This window comes from Macrotis lagotis, chromosome 1, assembly GCF_037893015.1.
Source record: "Macrotis lagotis isolate mMagLag1 chromosome 1, bilby.v1.9.chrom.fasta, whole genome shotgun sequence".
NCBI lineage: Eukaryota > Metazoa > Chordata > Mammalia > Peramelemorphia > Peramelidae > Macrotis > Macrotis lagotis.
The window spans coordinates 198,080,612-198,100,233 of record NC_133658.1 but is presented as its reverse complement, the minus strand read 5'-3'; the positions used below and the strand labels follow the sequence as shown (position 1 = coordinate 198,100,233).

The following is a 19,622-nucleotide window of genomic DNA, read 5'->3' as shown; positions in this document are numbered from 1 at the left end:
TCCTTGATCACTGAACTTCTGAGAGGAGTTGAATTGTTATGACTGATAATCTCACAATGTTGCTGTTAATATGAATAATGCTCTCCTGGTTCTGTTCACTTTGCTCAGCATCAATTCATGCAAATCTTTTGATGCTTTTTTGAAGTCAGGTAGCTCATGATTTTTTACAGAACAATAGTATCATATAACATTCATATACCATAGCCTATTCAGTCATTCTCCAATTTCTGGGCATTCCCTTAATTTCCCAATTTTTGCCACTTTAAAAAGAACTGTTACAAATATTTTTGTACACGTGGTTCTTTTCCTCTTTTTTATGATCTTTGGGATATATATATATATATATATATATATATATATATATATATTTATATATATGCCTAGTAATGGTATTGCTGAATCAAAGGGTTTGTACTGTTTTATTGCCTATTGAGCATAGTTCAAAATCCCTCTCCTGAATGATTGAATCAATTTACATTTCCACCAACAGTGAATTAGTGCCCCAGTTTTCTCACATCTGCTTGAACATTGATCATTTTCCTTTTTTATCATCTTAGTCAACCTGATAGGTTGACTAATTGTTTTAATTGACATAATTGTTTTAATTTTCATTTCTCTAATCAATAATGATTTAGAACTTTTTCATATGACTATAGAAAGTTTTAATTTCTTTATCTAAAAACTGCTTGTTCATATGCTTTGACCATTTATCAATTGGAGAATGACTTAGAATCTTAAAAATTTGATTCAGTTTTCCATAGATTTTAGAAATGAGTTTTTATCAGAAACACTAGATGTGAAAATTGTTTCTGAGATTTCTGTATTTCTTCTAATCTTGGCCACATTGGTTTGGGTTTATGGAAACTTTTAAATTTAATATGTTGAAATCATTCATTTTGCAATTTTTTTATGTTTTCTGCTTCTTGTTTGGTCATAAACTTCTCCTATTTCCATAGATCTGACAGATGGAAAGTTTCTCTTAATTGGTCTATGGTATCATCCTTTATGTCTAAATCCTGTACTCATTTTGGCCTTATTTTGGTATAGATTGTGAGATGTGGTCTATGTGTAGTTTTTGCTTTATTATTTTCCAGTTTTCCCAGCAGTTTTTATCAAATTGTTAGTGCTTATGCTAGAAGTTAGAGTGTCTGGGTTTATCAAACAGTAAATGATTATAGTCATTTACTGTTTCTTTTGTATCTAATCTATTCCAATAGCAGTTTTGATGATTGTTGCTTTGTAACATAATTTAAATCTGGTAAGATGGGTCAGCTTCTTTTGCATTTTTTCCTCATTAGTTCCCTTGATATTCTTGACCTTTTGCTCCTTCAGATGAATTTTTTAAATTATTTTTTCTAACTCTTTAAATATTTTGGGAGTTCTATATGGCACTAAAAAAGTAATTTAGTTTAGGCAGAATTGTCATTTATGTTATATTATCTTGGTCTATGGAAAGAGGAGAAGTTTATGATCCAACATATTAAATTGTAAATAGACGATTCACCCATCTCTCACCTATGGTTCCAAGAAGTGGTAGTATGTTGAATGAGTAGATGAGCACAATTTGTTCCACTGGCCAAGAAGGCAGCTGAAGCAGTGCTGTGAAATGCTTAGAGCTTGGTTAGACATTGAGCACAAAAAGGTTATTCACTGCACCCTGGGCTATCACCAGTAGTCTTAAGTTTGTCTTGCCATTAGACTTTGATGCTTCTGAGGTCAAAAATTTTGGGCAATTTTGTCTCACAAAATCCAATTTATTTACACATAAAAATCCATACCATTTTATCATTTTATCTTATTTCAACAGGCAGGTGACAAAACAGCAGGTGGGTATTCACTGAAAGCTGTAGTCATAATACAGACACACTGGAAGCACAAATCATAGGGTCATCTTTCTGGAAGTAGCAGTAGGATTTGGCAATCCTCTGGTTTCTGAGTAGTCTTTTTAAATATCACACTTTTTCACTTCCTAGTATGAGGAAGAGACTAGAAAAAGTGTGCTTAAAATTATTTGCTTTGGGGCGGCTAGGTGGTGCAGTGGACAGAGCACGGGCACTGGAGTCAGGAGTACCTGAGTTCAAATTTGGCCCCAGACACTTAATAATTACCTAACTGTGTGGCCTTGGGCAAGCCACTTAGCCCCATTTGCCTTGCAAAAACTAAAAAAAAATTGCTTCATTATTCATTTGTTGCCATCCAACCCAGGGATCCCACTTTGTGGTTGAAACACAAAAAAAATATAAGAAAACTTTTGAAAAGATGATTCTACTCACCAACAGTATATAGAATGTATACACACTTACGGACAACTTAGAATTCAGTAGAGCTGAGAGATAAATAACTCTTTTTATGATAGAATTCAGAAGGTATCCCATCCAAATAATAACCTTGAGTGAAGCAAGACTGGCAAATGAAGGGTAGCTTACTCAAACTGAAGTGGCTGCAGTGATGAGGAAAACCCATGTAGCTGGCATAGGTTTTGAAATCAAAACTAAACTAGTCAACAAGCTTATATGCAATAAACAACAGAATCCTGAAAATGTTAATGCCATTTGCAGGAAATATCAGTCTTGTTGTTTGTAAATATTATGGCCCAGATGAATACTGTATACAAAATTCCTGAAAGTGGTCCACTCCTTTTCTGTGTTATAGTTGACAATTGTATGCTGACTCAGCTTTTCCTCCAAGTTAGCAATGAATTGTTCATGCTCTGAAAAGTGCTCTAATCTGTTGACAATGTCTTCCAGGTGTTGCTTTTTTTGAATATGAATAAGCCTACGATCAGTCCAGCACCCTGTACCACACATCATCTTCCTCACTCTCACATCCTGTTTCTTCTTACAATATCATTGTCTATTAAATGCCAATATGTGTTGTGAGGCTATGTCTTTGACATTAATTGCATTTAGGTCAGTGGAAGACAGTATTGTGAGATCTTCAGGACTAAATGACTATTGCTGTTTCATTTCATTCCTTCCAAGGACTCCCTGCCATGAATGTCAGTTTGTTCCTACTCTTGCATTAAAAATTACCTCATTCAACATATTGATGATGAGGTTCTTCAGATCGTTATTACATTTTTCATTGACTTTATCAGGGTTCAATCATAGTGGGAGGATGAAAATGACATCAAGGTCAGCTACTGCACTGATGGTCTGAAGGTAAATTATTTAACTTGAAAAAGGTTACAAGTTAAGACCAAAGTGGGAGAGTTTGTGCATGATTTTTTTTTTTCACAGATGATTTGTACTCAATGTAGACTCTGAAACTGAAAAGCAACAAAGTATAGATTGATTTCCTGAGACTTGTGCCAATTTTGATCTAGCAATTAAAACCATGAAAACAGGTTCTCCACGAGTCAACACTACACATATCCATATCTGTATCCATTGGTTATGGAAAATGGAAAAATATTGAATACCATGGATAAGTTAATTTCCCTTGGCAGTATACTTTCCATGGATGCATATATAGATGATGAGATTAATGCATTTATTGCCAGAGCTAATACACTGTATGGGAGACTCTGTAGGAAAGTGTAGGAGAGTAGAGGTATTGGATTAGCTACCAAACTGAATTTCTACAGTGCCATTGTGCTGACCTCAATGTTATATGTCAGTGAAACCTAGATAGTATACCAACATCTTTCCAGGAAACTGAATCATTTCCATTTTAATTGTTTTGGAAGCTTCTAAAGATTACCTGACAAGATAAGGTACTAGACACTCAAGACCTTTCTTGTGCTAGACTTGAATGCCAAGCATTCAAACTCTCTTTGCAGAGATTTTAACTCTCATGGGCTGGCCAGGTTGTTTGAATGTCAAACACATGTTTGCCTAAAAGATTATTTAGCAGAGAACTCACACAAGGTACTCACATGGTAATCAGAAGAAGCAATATAATGACACTTTCAGTGTCTCCCTGAAAAACTTTGGTATTGATTGCATGACATAGGAGGCACTGGTAAAACATGGTGTGCCTGCATCAAAGAAGGTACTGTCTCTATGAGCAAAGCAGAAATGTTATAACTCAAAAGAAACATGAGATGCTCAAATTTAGAGACATTTCCATTTCTAATATTCTTATAGACAATTTGTGCCCAAATCTTGGGAAACCCTTCTGCTCTTGTATTAGTCTGAACAGACACAGTCAGAAACATTGTACCTTGATGCCAACATAGTGATGTCCTTTTGGTCCTCCATAAGATTAAAGGAGAGCAGCCAACCAACCAACCAGCCGGATATTGGAGATTACTCTAAGTCACACTTTTGGATTTTTTTTCTTCTCTTCTTCTTACTTCCTCCCTCTTGATGTCTGGATGCTGTGCTTCTACATTTCTTTGGACAGCTATTTATCAAGAGTTGAATTGATTTAGCCTTCTTGGAGGTTCCTGAATACTATCACACTGCATTGATATAACCAATTGGTTTCTTTGTGTATTGTCATAGAAGTATTTGCCTTCATTATTTCGCTATCTCTGACTGACCAGGATTAAGTTCCTATTGATGTCAGATCCCCATACTAGAGATAATGTGGCTTCATACCTCTATAGTACATAGGGTGTGATGGCTTGCCAAATCCTTTTCAGGGTTGCTCATCTATACCTTTGGTGTCCACCTGTCTCCCAACTCTCTCCTATTGCTCCAAGAAGCAGTAGTATGCCCAGCAGCCATACCTTAACAAACAATCTTATCAGATGAGCTAAATCATATTGGAGGTAAACAACAGGTCTCAGATCCAACTGTGAGTTAGGAGGATGTCTACCCCAAGTATGTAAAGACTTCCCTGTTGGAATGGGTGGATGAGAATTATTTGTTACAATGTCCATGAAGGCAGCTGCACCAAATGCTGTGGAATGCTTAGAGCTTGATCAGACATCAAAGACACCAAGATCATCTACTGCATCCCAGGTCTATCACTAATTGTCTTGACTTTTGACTTGCCACTGGACTTTGAAAACTCTGGAAGAGAGAATGAAATTGGCTAATTTTGTGCAAATCTAAATTCAATTCACATAAGTCCAGTCATCACCATTTTATGTCATTTTGTATTCTCTTCAACAAATGAAGGATGAATAAAAACATGGCACATCCCTCTTCATGGTTCCCAAAAAAGCTTATTTCCTTGTTCAATCCTGAATTGAACCAAGTGATTATTCATTTTCCTTTTGCTTTTTATTGTTATGACTTCATTTGGTGTCCTTTTAAGTTTTTGCTGTGGTGTTTATAACGGGATCCAGATTTGGTTAAACCTATTTTAAATGGAAGTGTGCTGGAAGTATTTGAGAATTCAGAGCTAAAGTCATACTAAGGTGAAACATTGGCAGAGGGCATTAGTATATAATACATACATACATGCATATATATTTACATATACTAAGAGTCTACATAAACACAATACAAATATTTAAATATGTTCATAGGTTTATACACAGATACCTATGTACACATATATTTATGCTATGTACATGTTATATACTTCTCTATGTAAAATATACTTATATGAATTAAATTTTTTTAAATATTTATTTTATGTTTAGACCTATGTCATCTTTTGGGAATCCAGAGAAAGTCCCTGCCATCAAGGAGCTTTCATTTCACTAAAGAGTGACAGAAAATATAAAGCAGTATAAGGAAGTTTTTTGGAGGAACCACAGGGCTAGTAAGGTGAATTGTAAAATTGATTTCATTACTGTATGGGAGAGGAAAAGGTTGAAAGTAAAAGAGGGGAGGAAAGTTTGTGTCTCATCAGTGTCTTGTGTATAAATGTCAAGATTACGTGGTTGGAGGACTGGATAGAATGTGAAAGTGAAGAACTGAGAATCCACTAGAAGATGTGAGCAACAGAATAAATAGTAAACATCTATAACTGCAAAAAGCTGTAGTAAACTTGCAGAAAGTTTGGTAAGAAAACCGAATAAAACAATTCATCAACTGGAATACAGCAAATGGATGCAATAATGGTAAAGATTTGCAATAGAGATAGAGTTTAATTATGTTTTATATTTGTAATAGTTTTATATTTTAATATAATTTATGTAGTTTAATAAGTGACAATGAAATTATAATTAATATGAAGATAAGTAAATTTTACTTACTAGCATGAAGTTTGAAAGTGTTTCTGGACCTTATCAAATAGAAATTGCACAGAAGGCAACACAATTTTATAACAAAAGTTTTCACTCTTAAAGATTATGATCAATAATTTATAGTTATTTTAGTAGCTATTTTTGTAATATTAACTATTTCAAGGATTATTGAAGCCCACAATCAGTTTTATCAAAACATAAAATTAAAATGGTCAAAAATGAAAAAAACTACCCAAAATTTACATATTACTTTGAAAAATTTAAGTAATTCACAGAAAACCAGCAAAGGGCTTCTAAGAGATCTGGCATTTGAAGGGTTTGTTTCAGATTCCACTAAGATGGGGCTACCTGAAGGCAAAAGATCAATGTTTAGACCAGTAAAACAAGTAACAACTCTAAGAAAAGCCCAAACAATTGTTAACATTTGCTAATAGTTGCAATTATGATTAAAATCCTGTCATGGGCAAGATAATACAAAGATTAGAGGGTATTTTTTACTGATAAAACTCACTTTTCAATTTTTTTTAGTTTTTTTTTTTTTTTTGCAAGGCAATGGGGTTAAGTGGTTTGCCCAAGGCCACACAGGTAGGTAATTATTAAATGTCTGAGGTTGGATTTGAACTAGGTACTCCTGGCTCCAGGGCTGGTGCTCTGTCCACTGCTCTACCTAGCCGGCCCAAAACTCACTTTTTTTTTTTTTTTTCAGGATAATGTCATAATGTCAGAAGAACTACATTTAAGTCTATGAGATCTGGGCATTTTTATCAGATTGTAAATTAGCCATTCCCCCTGAACATTTAAATATATATCTTTCAATATGAAATAGATATTGGAGTCTAGGTTCTATTGATCGAATGGTGAATTCTAACAAATTTATTGATAAACAGAGAAACAATAATTCCTTAATTATAGAAATTCACCAGAGGAGATAAGCTTAGGATACAATCAGTATCCTGGCACATAATATGTACTTAATAAATTGACTGACTGAGTGCCACAACATGACCATATTTTCAAAAGATTTAGAAGTTGATCCAATAAATGGAGAATAACATACTTCAGTGGCTTCAGAGTTCATGTGATTTAAGCATAGAAAAATATACTGTTTTCAAAAGTATGGGTTAATACCTCCTGTGATGATACTTTTACACTAAATGGCCACAGACACCTGTTATTTTTAAACTCATATTCCTGTTTCATTCATGATTTTAAGATCCCTTTAGGAATCATAGACTCAGATCTGGAAGGGACTTTAAAGATAAAATGGTTCAACCTCTTCATTATATGGGTGATGAACCAGAAGTCCAAAGACCTGATGTGACTTAATAAAGGTCACACAGCTTGTGGTAGAGCTGGGAATAGAACAAGTTTCTTGATTCTTAGTCCAGAGTTCATGCTGCCTCTCCACAAAATATTCTACTTCTGTTGTGCCTATCCTTTCCAAATTTCTAATTTTCCATGGCATCAGGATCCAAATAGTCACATAAGAATTATTTCTAAAATAATAATAGGTTCCAGACAAGAAAAAGAAGTACACTTCTGTAAATAAATGCATATACTTTTAGCATGTGAATTTTGTGACAGCAATTCAACTCATTCATTTTAATAATTATTTCCTAATTTGAGACTATTTTCTGAATAAGAGATATTCACTGAATTACCCACTTATCCTTCAAGGAATAATTCTGAAACCACCTTCTCTATGGTTTTCCCAATTGGAGATGAGCTCTTCTTTCTCATAAAAATCATTATATGAATATATTTTTAGGGACTTTTCATAGTGTAAGTTATATTTTTGTCTATCCTTGCAATTAATAGACACTTAAGATATATTTATTGGATGAATGTACAAATTGATTTGTTTATATCTGGATACATTCTGTACATAAATGTGGACATACCACATATCTCTGTTTTGATACAGTATATGACAACAGCTATAAATAAAAGATAATTTTCAAGATGTGCACAGGATCTTCTTGCTGGTTAAAATTATTTTAAAAAACTAATACAGGATGAAAGCAGGTTATGATAATACTGATGACTTGGAAAAATATTTGAGTCCAGCAAACTATGGTCAGAAATTGGACTCTCTCTTCTGATCTACAGAGGGAATTTTTTATTTGTTTGACATGGCTTAGCAAATGGCAATAATGTTTATTGAAATTCAAACAGTCATTAAAGTCTCTTCAAAAGTGTCATTTTACATGCCAGGGAACCACAGTATCTAAATCAGAGGGACTGACATTTGACTTAGAGGGCTTAAAGTTCAGCAATGAATTCACATTTAACAATCAAAGTTACAAAAAATTTAAAAAATTGTCTTTCTCCCCCTGACACTTACCTTCCCTTAATATAATATTTTATGGAAGAAAGAACCCTTAGTTTGGATGTACAGTAATGATTTTTTTTTCTCCCTTCCATCCTTCCACTTCTTTGAGGTGTATTCAACTTGGGGAAAAATATGTATTAATTGGGAGTAGGAAAGATCTGTTTTACTTAAGATTAGGTCTAGGATTTTATTATGTAGAAGTAAATTTGGGGAGAAGATCTCCCTCCATTCTATATATAGCATACTCTCTGGCCATAAATGGGGAGTGAATGGGCAGGAGCTTTCAAGACAGAAATTATTTTTGTTTTCCTCAGCTAGAGCTTGGTGAGCTGGGTAGGGAAGATCTCTTCTCTTGGGCCAATTAAATTTCCAACCAGGTAAGTTTTTCTTTTCTTTTCTTTCTCCCTACAAATCTGATGTAGTGTAGGAACAAATAATTTGAATGAATGATCTTACATGTATTTTTTCAAATGTCAAACCTGACCAGTTTAAGGGTAAGCAAGTATAGGGATATGTGTGTTTGAAGCATGTATGAAGGACATTATTAGAAATGTTTTATTCAATACAGAGAGAGAAATTCTGAAGGTCCTTAGAAAGAAATATTTGTCTAATTCTATTATACAATGATGGTCATCATTATTTCAATAATCCAGTGGTTCTCTAAAATAGTTCATACTCTATATCCTTATTTAGGAAACTTGAATACTTTAAAATACTTAAAGTTGGTCCTCGACAGATGGATGGCATTTGGAATTTTGCTGAATGAAAGAATTCCCTAGGAGAATACAGAATGGAAATAATACAAAGTAGAATACCATGCTGTCCACCTGGGAACTTAGATTATTTCTCTTAGACATGTGATGAGAAAGCAGACCGAAAAAAGAAAAGAATAGAAAGTTAGATCATTTAGTCCTTAGTGGAGGGAATAAAGGGTAGTACTTTGGTTAGAAAGATAGTTGTATTTACAAAGCAAGGAGAACAACTGAAATTTTTAAAAGTGTTTCTGGTAAATCTCTTTAGTAGTTGGAGTTGGGGTATTTTGGATTAGGTAGGCACTAAATTAAGGTGGACTCAAAGGTGTTTTACTTGTGACTACATGTGTGTACATGTATGTATGTATGTATGAGTGTGATTTTATTCTTATTTTTGTTTTAAAACTGAATCCCTTGATGTGGGGAATATCTGCTGTGAAAACTATTTCTTCTGTTGCATATTTGCAACTCACATATTTGCAATTCAACACTTTGAGAGGATAAGTGAATTGGTTAGAGTCACATGGATAGTAAATATAAAAGGCAGGACTTAAATACATATCCTTCTGACTCCAGGCATGGTTCTCTATTTTCTATGCTGCAGTGACTTTCAATGGCTCTTAATTAATGCAAAAAAATCTCTCTAGGGATGATTATCATATAATATATAATATATAACTACTTTTAATTCATTCAGTTTCTGAAATGTATAAGCATTATTTCAGTTGCTGGAAAAGAAATACTTTTCTGAAAATGATAAATTATTCTGTCTCATACTCTACTTAGTTATTCATTGCTTAAATATTTAGGTGGAATACATTATGTACCCTTAAGCCTCAGCTTTTTTCTAGCAAAACTGTACTAACTTAGTTGAAGACACACCAGAACACATCCATCACATGACTCCAAAATTTTTAGTAAATGATAATTTATTTGGGAAAATATCTGAAAAAATATTTGGGAAAATGTCACTTTCCTGAGGCCAGCTATCAAATCCCAAAGGAATTTGTCATTGAGGATTAAGAGAGACATAAAAGTACAGTGGAAGGAGCCTAGAAGTCGTGGTTAAATCCTGGATTAAAATCCTGGCTCTGACACTACAGTTGACCTTTTCTGGTCTTGGTTTCCTCATCCATAATATGAATTGGACTAGAGGTCCTAAGGTGTCTCTCTTCTTGTTCTAAAGATATATTTTTTCCTATATTTTACATATAATTTCCACACTTCTATGGTGGTTTTTCTTTGGAAAATATTTTTAAAGAATTTCATTAAATGAATAAGGACACATAGGCATCCTGTGACCTATGGTGAAGTGGAAAGAATGTTGGAATTGAAGTCCGAGCAACTGGATTTGTATTCTGGCTCTGTCACTTCTGTGAACATACTTATGTGAACATAAACAGACCACTATTCTTTCATCTGTGAATATTTTCTCATTTGCATTTTAATAATAATATCAATTAGGCTACTTATGAAATAATTATAGGAAATTTAACTTTATGAAGTTCAAATTCTTATAGAAATATTACTATTCACTTAGGTGCAAAATAAGATTATCACTTGGGTCTTCAATGTGTTTACTTAATTCACATTTTTAGTTTTATATTAATTGGTCATTAGATTCAGGGAGACAAGAGTTCTTATTTAGTCTTGGGCACTACCAATATGCTCTTGGACTCAGTTTTATCTTCTATAAAATGAAGAGATTGAACTAGATGACATCCAAGGTCCCTTCTAGGTTTGCAACTGTGATCTTATGATGTAAGGCTAATGGATTGTGACCTGTGTCAGGGGAGAGAGTTCCCATTCCAGAAACTCCCCCACATGGATGCAATCATATAACCTTCATGAAAGCATGGGATAATAGCTAAGTAATTCAACTTACGAATGGTGATTCAACACTCATCAAGCTGAAATAAATACTTAGCAATTTCCTTAAATTTTTTTTTATTAAAATACTTTCACAAAATCACTAAATCAGAGAATATCAAAATTTGAAGGGACTTCAAAAACCATTTAGTTAAACTTATAACTGAACACAAATTCCCTTTACAACATTCTGGACAACTGGTTTACTTGAAGGGGCATGTAATGAAGGGAAATTCTGCTCCATTGTCAGGCAGTTCATTTGACTTTGGCACAGTTCTAAGTGTTAGGAAGTTTTTCTTATATCAAGCTGAAATCTGTTTCCCTGTAACTTTCATCCATTGCTCTTGATTCTTGTAATCTGTCTTTAGATGGCACAGGATGGCTGGTCTCAAAATATTCCTTGTAGAGTGGAATGAATGCTAAGTGTATCATCGACAAACAGTCCTCAATATTTGATGACAGTATAACATTTCATTCTGATGTTGTAATTCCTTAACTTGACTAGGACTTTCTTTAAGTCTCTAGGAAGCAAATGCAGCCTAGAAATTACACATTATTGTGATTTTTTTCTTTTCTATTTAGGGTATTTTTCTTTTCTATTTAGGAGGGACATTCCTTATTCCCTCTTTCAGAAAGACTGAAAAATGTCTTCTCTATAATTTTGTTGAAGCTGCTGGAAAGACTAATACCTAAGAAAAGGAATCTTCCTCCTAAAACATAACTTAGAGATAATTTTGAAGAGGTAGGATAATGCATAAAGATTATTGCATTTAGAGCATTTGCCTTCCAAGACCATAAAAATGTATTTTTGGGGGGACTTGAATTCTATTCCTGTTTCTGGGAAGAAACATTTTACTTTTTTTTGAAAGACTTTCTGATAGAAGGAACAAAATATACTGTAACTAGGGAATGTACTTCTTAGGCATCCCAGATAGAAAAGAAAAGCCATAATAACCCATGTATCCTAGACTCAGTTTATTTCCTAGTGACACTTAAAGGAAAGCTGTGTCAGGTTGAAGAATTACAACACCAGAATGAAATGTTATAGTCATCAACTACTGAGAACAGTTTGTTGCTGATATGCTTAGTATTGATTCCACTACACAGAATATGTAACCTTGGGCAGGTCACTTAAATACTCTGAGCCTCAGTTTCCTTATCTGGATAAATAAGGAATTTAGACTAGATAGATGCCAAGGTAACATTTCAGATTCTAAGAAGTCATTTAGAAATGACACCAATTGAAATCCTTATCTTTTCCTTGGTCCAGTTCAAGTATGACTATCTGCACAAAGCCATTTAAGAGTTATTTGAAAGAACCAGGCATATTTAGCCTGGCAAAGCCAGTGAAGACATAATAGCTGTATTCAAATACTTGAAGATTTGTTACAAGAGTAAAGAATTACATGGGTTCTTTCTTGGTTTCAGAGGGCAGAATTAACTGTAATATATGGTTAGTATAAAGAGATAAATTCTGGCTATTTTAAAGGGAAATACAACAAAGGTAAAACGTGTTTTTGACAATTAAACTTTTGGGGAGCAGCTAGAGGGCAAAGTGGAGGACCTGAGTTCAAATCCAGACTCAGACACACCCAGCTGTGTGACTTTGGGCAAGTCACTTTAACCCTATTGCCTTGCAAAAAACAAAATAAAAACAAAACAATTAAACTTTTTAACACAAGTGAAATGGGTCACTTCAGAAGGTCATAGGTTCATTTCAAGCAAAGACTGGATAATTCATTTTTGTAAATTTATGTGTCCCTTAGCTTAGAATTGTGGTAGTGTGCTGGAATCCTGATTTTCCTCAGCTAGATACACTTTCTCCCTCCTTAACTTCCTTTAACACTTGTCCTTCTATAGATAACATAGTCTAATTTATGTTTTAGTTTAGTTTATGGGGCAAATACTAGATGAGACAGTGGATACAGTACTGAAGAGTGAGAAAGACCTGAGTTTGAATCCTGATTCAAACACTTACAAGCTAAGTGTCCCAGGCAACTCATGTAACTTGTATTTCTATAAAATGGAAAAAAATAACATTTATCGTTTTGTTTTAAATAGTTTTAAATAGTATTTATAAGCCACTTTATAAACCTTAAAGCACAATATAAATGCTTGTTATTATTTTGATTATTTGAATCTTTCCTTTATTTCTTCCAATAGATTGTAAGCTATTTGAGGGTTTAAACCATATCTTATTTCTCTCCTACATATAATACTGTGAATTTTATACACATAATAGTCAATAAATATGTTTATTGACATGCTTGTGGGAAGAAAAAAATGCCTCAAGTTTAATGATAAGATATCCCAAAAGCCTTAGTGTAGGCCAAAGCCATTAAAGCTTAAAAAAAAGTTATTTTAGCTCAAAAAACTTAAAAATCTTAAAAATTAAAACTGAACTAAGAATTTTGGAACACTCTATATTAGAAAATAGGTACTGCCATTGTTTTGATCAGCAAAAACTCCCAGTGACCCATAGAATTGACAATCTCATGTCTAGAATAGACTTTTCCAGGTCTTGGAGTAGGGAGGTTTTAATAGGAAAGAGCGTTGTTGAAAAAGGATTTAGTGGCGCAGGATGATAAAAGGAAATGCGGACAAGTGGCAGAATAGTCTCTCGTCAAAGGATCATTCTGTTTCTTCACTACTATTCATCAGATCAGAAATTGTATGGTTGTGCATGTGGTAGGTTTGTTGCAGTGAAAAGACCATTGAGTTATCAGTCAAGTGATCTGGGTTCTGGTCCTGGCTTTGCCACTAATTGTGTGACTTTAGTAAATCTTTTTCCTTCTCTTAGTACTGATTTCTGTTACTAAGGCAAGGGGGAGAAGTATTGGATGCTCTCTAAGGTCCCCTCTAGTCATAAAAAAGGTAATTCTATTTTTATACTATAGGGTTAAAAGACTATCCCAGCACTTCATTGGGTGTGGTAGCAGTCACCATGGCAGGGACTAGTCTGTGTGTATAGACAGTTTTAAAGTTCTGCTTGGCAGAAGATCAGCAGGGAAATAGAAATGATAGCAGCAGCAGCAGCTGTGTGTTAGCAGACTCAGGATGTTTGGAAGGAATTTAGGATGAGGTCATTGATATAGTATGAATTTCCATGGGCCATAGGACTGAGAAAAGTCAGAAAATGAAGCACATTGGAGCAGAAGACATATTTGCAGAAGAAACATTGAATGGAAGACTGAAAAAGGACCTGATAGGTCCATCTAGATCAACCTGTACCTCCTATGAGATCTGGAAACCATGCAACTTGAACATAAACCATCAAACTCAAAGATTAGATTTGGGCTCAGGTTTGCATTTAGCCCATAAACCTTTTGTACAAGGATATAAACACATGCTGTGCTATAATCTTCAAAGGAAACCTGAGGCACACCCTAAAAAAATTAGTGCTTTGCTTATAGAAATCAAGGTAAAGAAAAAAATGCATAATGTGTCCAAGGAGTTAGTCTAGGAATAAAAGGAAAGTTTCTTTGAACTTAGCTCTATTCCTCTAATCTTTAGAAAATACATTCATTATTTCTATGCCTGGATTGGAATAACTGTGTGTCCACACATTGTTTGTGAAACTAAACAAGCATCTAATTAAGTTGACAAGTATTTATTGAGTGCTGACTGTGTTTCTTTCCGTGGGAGGTATTCTAAGGCTTTTTTAAGGGTACCTAATCAGCTGTTTCCAGAAGGCTTGAATAATGCTGACCTTTTACCATGGGTATTGCCTTCAAAATGGGAAACTAAATATAATCATTGGGTTATATACACTTTGTGACTTTTCTGATGCAAACTATAAATTTAAGGTTGACCTGACCCCAATTATCCCAGTGTAGTTCATCCCCTTTCCTTCCATTGCCTCCAGTGGAATAAAAACTCATATTACATCTTAAAATAACCAAAATGTAATTATGAGATCATAGATTTAAAGAACATCTAGTCCAATATAGATGAGGAAATTAAGGTCTAGAAAATTGGCTTGTTATCATAGATCACATGATTCCTGACTGAGTCAGGATTTAAATACAGATGTTCTGATTCAGAGTTGGGAGCTTCTTTATATTCTGTTATGTAACCTTCTATTGAATCTGCTGGAAAAAAGGGACTACTTTTATTATGCATTTTATTTCAAATATTATTAGAATGTCTTAGTGTTTCATTGTTACAAAGAGTTATCAAAAGTTATGTCAAATCAATATGAACTTTTGCTGATTACAGAACATCAGACTTGGAATAAGCTTCAGAAGTTCTCTAATATAACCTGCATCAGATTGATAATCTCCTTTACAATTGGGACCAGATTTCCCTCTTAACAACTTTTACTCATTCATTTTGGATCAGCAAGTCTTCTCTTTCTTGTATAGGATAGCCTTTTCAATTCTTGGATACAGCTGTCTGGATCTCTCTAAGTCTCTTCTTCTCTAGGTTAAACGTCTCCAGTTTTATTTATTCATCCTGGTTACCCTCGTCAGAATACTTTCCCTCATCATTGTCCTTGAAATGTGGAATCCAAGCATCATGACAATATGATCCAGAGCAGAGTGTGGTGGTAGCATTAGATACTTGATCCTGGACTAGTGGATAAAATATTGGACTCATAGTCTTGATTTTAGACACTTCTTAACTATGTGAACCTGAGCAAGTTATTTGACCTCTAAGTCTGGAGCCTTTCATGTAAAATTGAGATTATAATATTACCTCTCACTGTTGTGAGATAATATGTAAAGCACCTTATAAAATTTAAAGCACTATATCCATGCTAGCTACAAATGTAACTTGACTAGATATTATAACTGTCAACTGAGGTACAAACAAATGCAAGACATCATGGACAGTGGCTGATCTGATTTCTACTCAAGTACTATCAACCACTGATCTTAGTTCTTGAGTCTGCAGCAACTGAGAATAAGTTTGATCTCATCCAAATAAAACCCATTTAATATCTTCAGGTGGTATATTACACTTTTGAAAAGCTCTAATATCCAAAAAGAATTTTGTTTGGTTTCCTGATATTGAGTCCAAATCTTCCTTGCTGTAATTTTAACTTATTTACTCCAATTTCTATTATCTGGGACAAGGCATAACCATTCTGCTATCTCTTCAATGTGATAACCCTTCCAATATTTATCTTCTCTTCTCTAGGTTAAATATCCCCAGTTCCTTCAATAGATGGCATGACTGTCATTCCTCTTACCACCTTATTTATCCTTCTCTGGATAAATCCTAGTTTGTCAATGTTATCCTGAAAATATGGCACCCTAAATTAATGCTGGCACTTCCACAGACCTTCTATGACATCTGGAACAATCTTATTAAGCTTCTATATTTTTCTCTTCTATCTATGAAATAGTAGAAAAAATTATAAAACCACAGTAAGTTCCAAATGAATATGAGACATAAATATAAAAAATTACACAATAAAAATTGAATCAAAATGCAAGAGAATATCTGTCCCAACTATGACTAGGGAGAATTCTTAACCAAACACAGAACTCATAAAACAGAAAACATACAATTTCATTATGTGAAATTGAAAGCTTTTGTACAAACAAAATTAGTACATCTAGGATAAGATAGGAAAATGTCAACAGGGAAAAAAATTTCTCATCAAATATATCTGATAAAGGTCAAAGTCTAAGATATATAGAAAATGAACACACAAATATATGATCAGGAATCAAGACAAATTATCAAAGGATCTTAACAAATAGTTCACAAGAATGAAAAAACATAATTGAAAATCATTAACAGTCATTTGGATCATACCAAATCACTGCTAAGATAAATAATTGTGACAAATCACTTCAAACCCAGTAAACTGGCAATATGACAAAAAAGAAATAGTTTGTATTAGAAGTGCTATGGGAAAACATGCACATGAATGCATTGTGGGTGAAACAATGAATTGGTACAGCCATTTTGGAATTATCTGAGAAAAGCGATTAAACTATTCATTCTCTTTGACTGAAGGACCCCACAGCTAGGGATGTGCCCTCAAGGAAGTCAAAGACATAAAAACTGAAATTTCAATGTAATATCTTTGTATTAGTAAAGAAAAGGTAATAAGAATGTGAAAGTATTGATTGAGGAATGGCTTAACCAGCTATATAAAAATATTAATTATAATGTAAATTATAAGGAATGATAAATATGAAGAATTCAGGGAATTATGGGAAGTCTTCTATGAACTGATAGTAAATTAAACAGAACTATGGGAATTATATACACACACATATGACTATCAAAAATGAGAAAGAAAATAAAATGATGCTGAAGCCTATGATAATCCCTAGAAAAAAGATAAGGAAATGCCCTCTTCTTTCTTTGAAGGGGTAGCTTTGTCAGAGTAACTATTTAAATAAGAATAACTATAAAGTTTTTTGAGAATCTCAGTATGTAATATGAGGAAATGGTCACTGGCCATGTGAAGAATTCTAACTTGAAGGATCAATTTGCTAGACAATCATGGCAATCCTTATAGTGGAGAACTACTCAAATATTAATGTTTATCCTTCTTTTCCCAAATCCTCCCTCCCACTTCTTGACCCCTTCTTCACCCCCATATTTCCTTCCACCTAGAGGACCTGATTAAGAGAATCTAAAGTAAGGTATGTTAGGTTAAAAAGCTGTAGTGGGCTTTTGAATTCATCACATTTATATGCTTCAAATTAAGTTTCTTGTGAGTAATAGAGCATCTGTGTCTTAAGTCAGTCTTAAAAACAAAGTTGAGTGATTATTAAGGAAAAGTAAGCCAGTGAGTTGTACTAATTTGAGAGGATGTTAATCCTAGCTATGCTTACTTGCTATCTATCTGATATAAGTTGTCTAACGTAGTGCACTGCCATCAAAATTTTCTCACCTTCCCACTTTGACAATTATACTTCATCCAAAATAATTTGACCTGAGATTTCAAAATGGGTTTTTAGTTTGTTAAATTCTTTACTACTCTTCTGCAAGTATACTCTGATTTTCTGGGAACTTCTGAAAGTATCTATAAAAGGCAATGAAAGTAGATTTCATTGAAGTTCCTATTATATGGCAGATTGAAGATAAAATGATGGGAAAAAACAAAGGTTCTATGTTCCAAGTTTATCAATTTATTAAACAACGTATGGCGATTGGGACCAGATTTTCTCAGTTTAGACCTGGATCTGGATAAGGGGAGCAGACATAAACATTAAAAATTATTAATAAACTAAGACCAATTAATCAAAAATTACTATAATGAGTAATCTGATTTCTAATTAGATGAAGGATTTGGCTCTCTCTAATTTGAGGGGGAGGGGAGTAGACAGATGCAATTTTCTGAAATCCGAAAAGGAGGTGTCCCATTTCCCAAAATGTCTGTAATTAATTGAAGGAATATGAAAACAAATGATAAGACATGGATTGCTTGAGATATACAATTGTGAGAAAATTCTTTGCAATAATTTTTGGATCTCATTCTGGTCAGTATAATGTAGTTTATTTGTTAAAGGTCTCTAGTAGATAGAGGTGGTTCAGTTTCCTAGCCAATAAGTACCAGATTAATACAATGAAATAAGGTTTTCTCCCAATTCCCACAACTGAATCAAGTTTTTTCATAAGGCAGAAGTTAGACTAGACTTATAATTGAATAAAAAGAGAACTGATCTAGCTCTAGAATTGAGTTACAAAACAATTAACTCAATTAAGTACTTGATAACTTAATCCCCTTAACTACCTCACTCATTAAAATACTACCCTTTCTCTCTCTCTCTCTCTCTCTCTCTCTCTCTCTCTCTCTCTCTCTCTCTCTCTCTCTCTCTCTCTCTCTCTCTCTCTCTCTCTCTCTCTCTCTCTCTCTCTCTCTCTCTCTCTCTCTCTCTCTCTCTCTCTCCCTCTCTCTCTGCAAGGCAATGGGGTTAAACGACTTGCCCAAGATCATACAGCTAGGTAATTATTAAATGTTTGAGGCTGGATATGAACTTAGGTTGTCCTGACTCCAGGACTGGTGCTCTAGCCACTGCACCACCTAGCTGCCCCCCTCTTCTCTCTTTTTTTTTAAATCACAGTGATCTCCAGATACTCATTAATTAATGAAGCAGAAAAGGATTTTAAGGGACCATGCAATCCAATCTTATTTTACAAATGAGGAAATTAAATTCCAAGGAAGCATAAGAGTAGTAACTTAATGACTTTTAATCTATGAATGTTCATTTGAGTTTTGTAAAGACTTCCATATTAGCCCCATAAGTAGTTTGGGTATATTTTATGGCTATAATGCACATTAATGCTATTGACTAGAGAATCACAGATGTATTTGAGAATCCTCATTAAAGTAGCACTTAAATGTCATTTCTCATTTGCAGGAAGAAGCAAAAAATGTCATCAATGGCACTCCCCTTCTACCAGAAGAGACACAAACACTTTGACCAGTCATATCGTAATATTCAGACACGGTATCTGTTGGAAGAATATGCAGCCAAAAAGTAAGTTGAAGTTCCCTGGAAGCTACTCTAGAATTTATCACAAGATCCTTCAAAATACAATTATGGGAATTGAGGGTGGAAATGAGAGAGGGTAACAATAAATTCACAGAGCAGAGGAAGAGGTAGTTATG

At 34.0% G+C, this 19,622-nt stretch overlaps 1 protein-coding gene across 1 annotated transcript in view; it reads left to right on the top strand.

Annotated features, from left to right (window-relative positions):
• Positions 1–8,690: 8,690 nt before the first annotated feature.
• The window catches only part of MYOM2 (myomesin 2), a 152,830-nt gene continuing 141,898 nt past the window's right edge, over positions 8,691–19,622 (top strand). The window contains exons 1-2 of the mRNA XM_074209536.1: positions 8,691–8,797; positions 19,372–19,491. Of these exons, the coding sequence (XP_074065637.1) occupies positions 19,385–19,491 (107 nt within the window). The 5' untranslated portion in view covers positions 8,691–8,797; positions 19,372–19,384. The remainder of the gene's footprint in view (positions 8,798–19,371; positions 19,492–19,622) is intronic.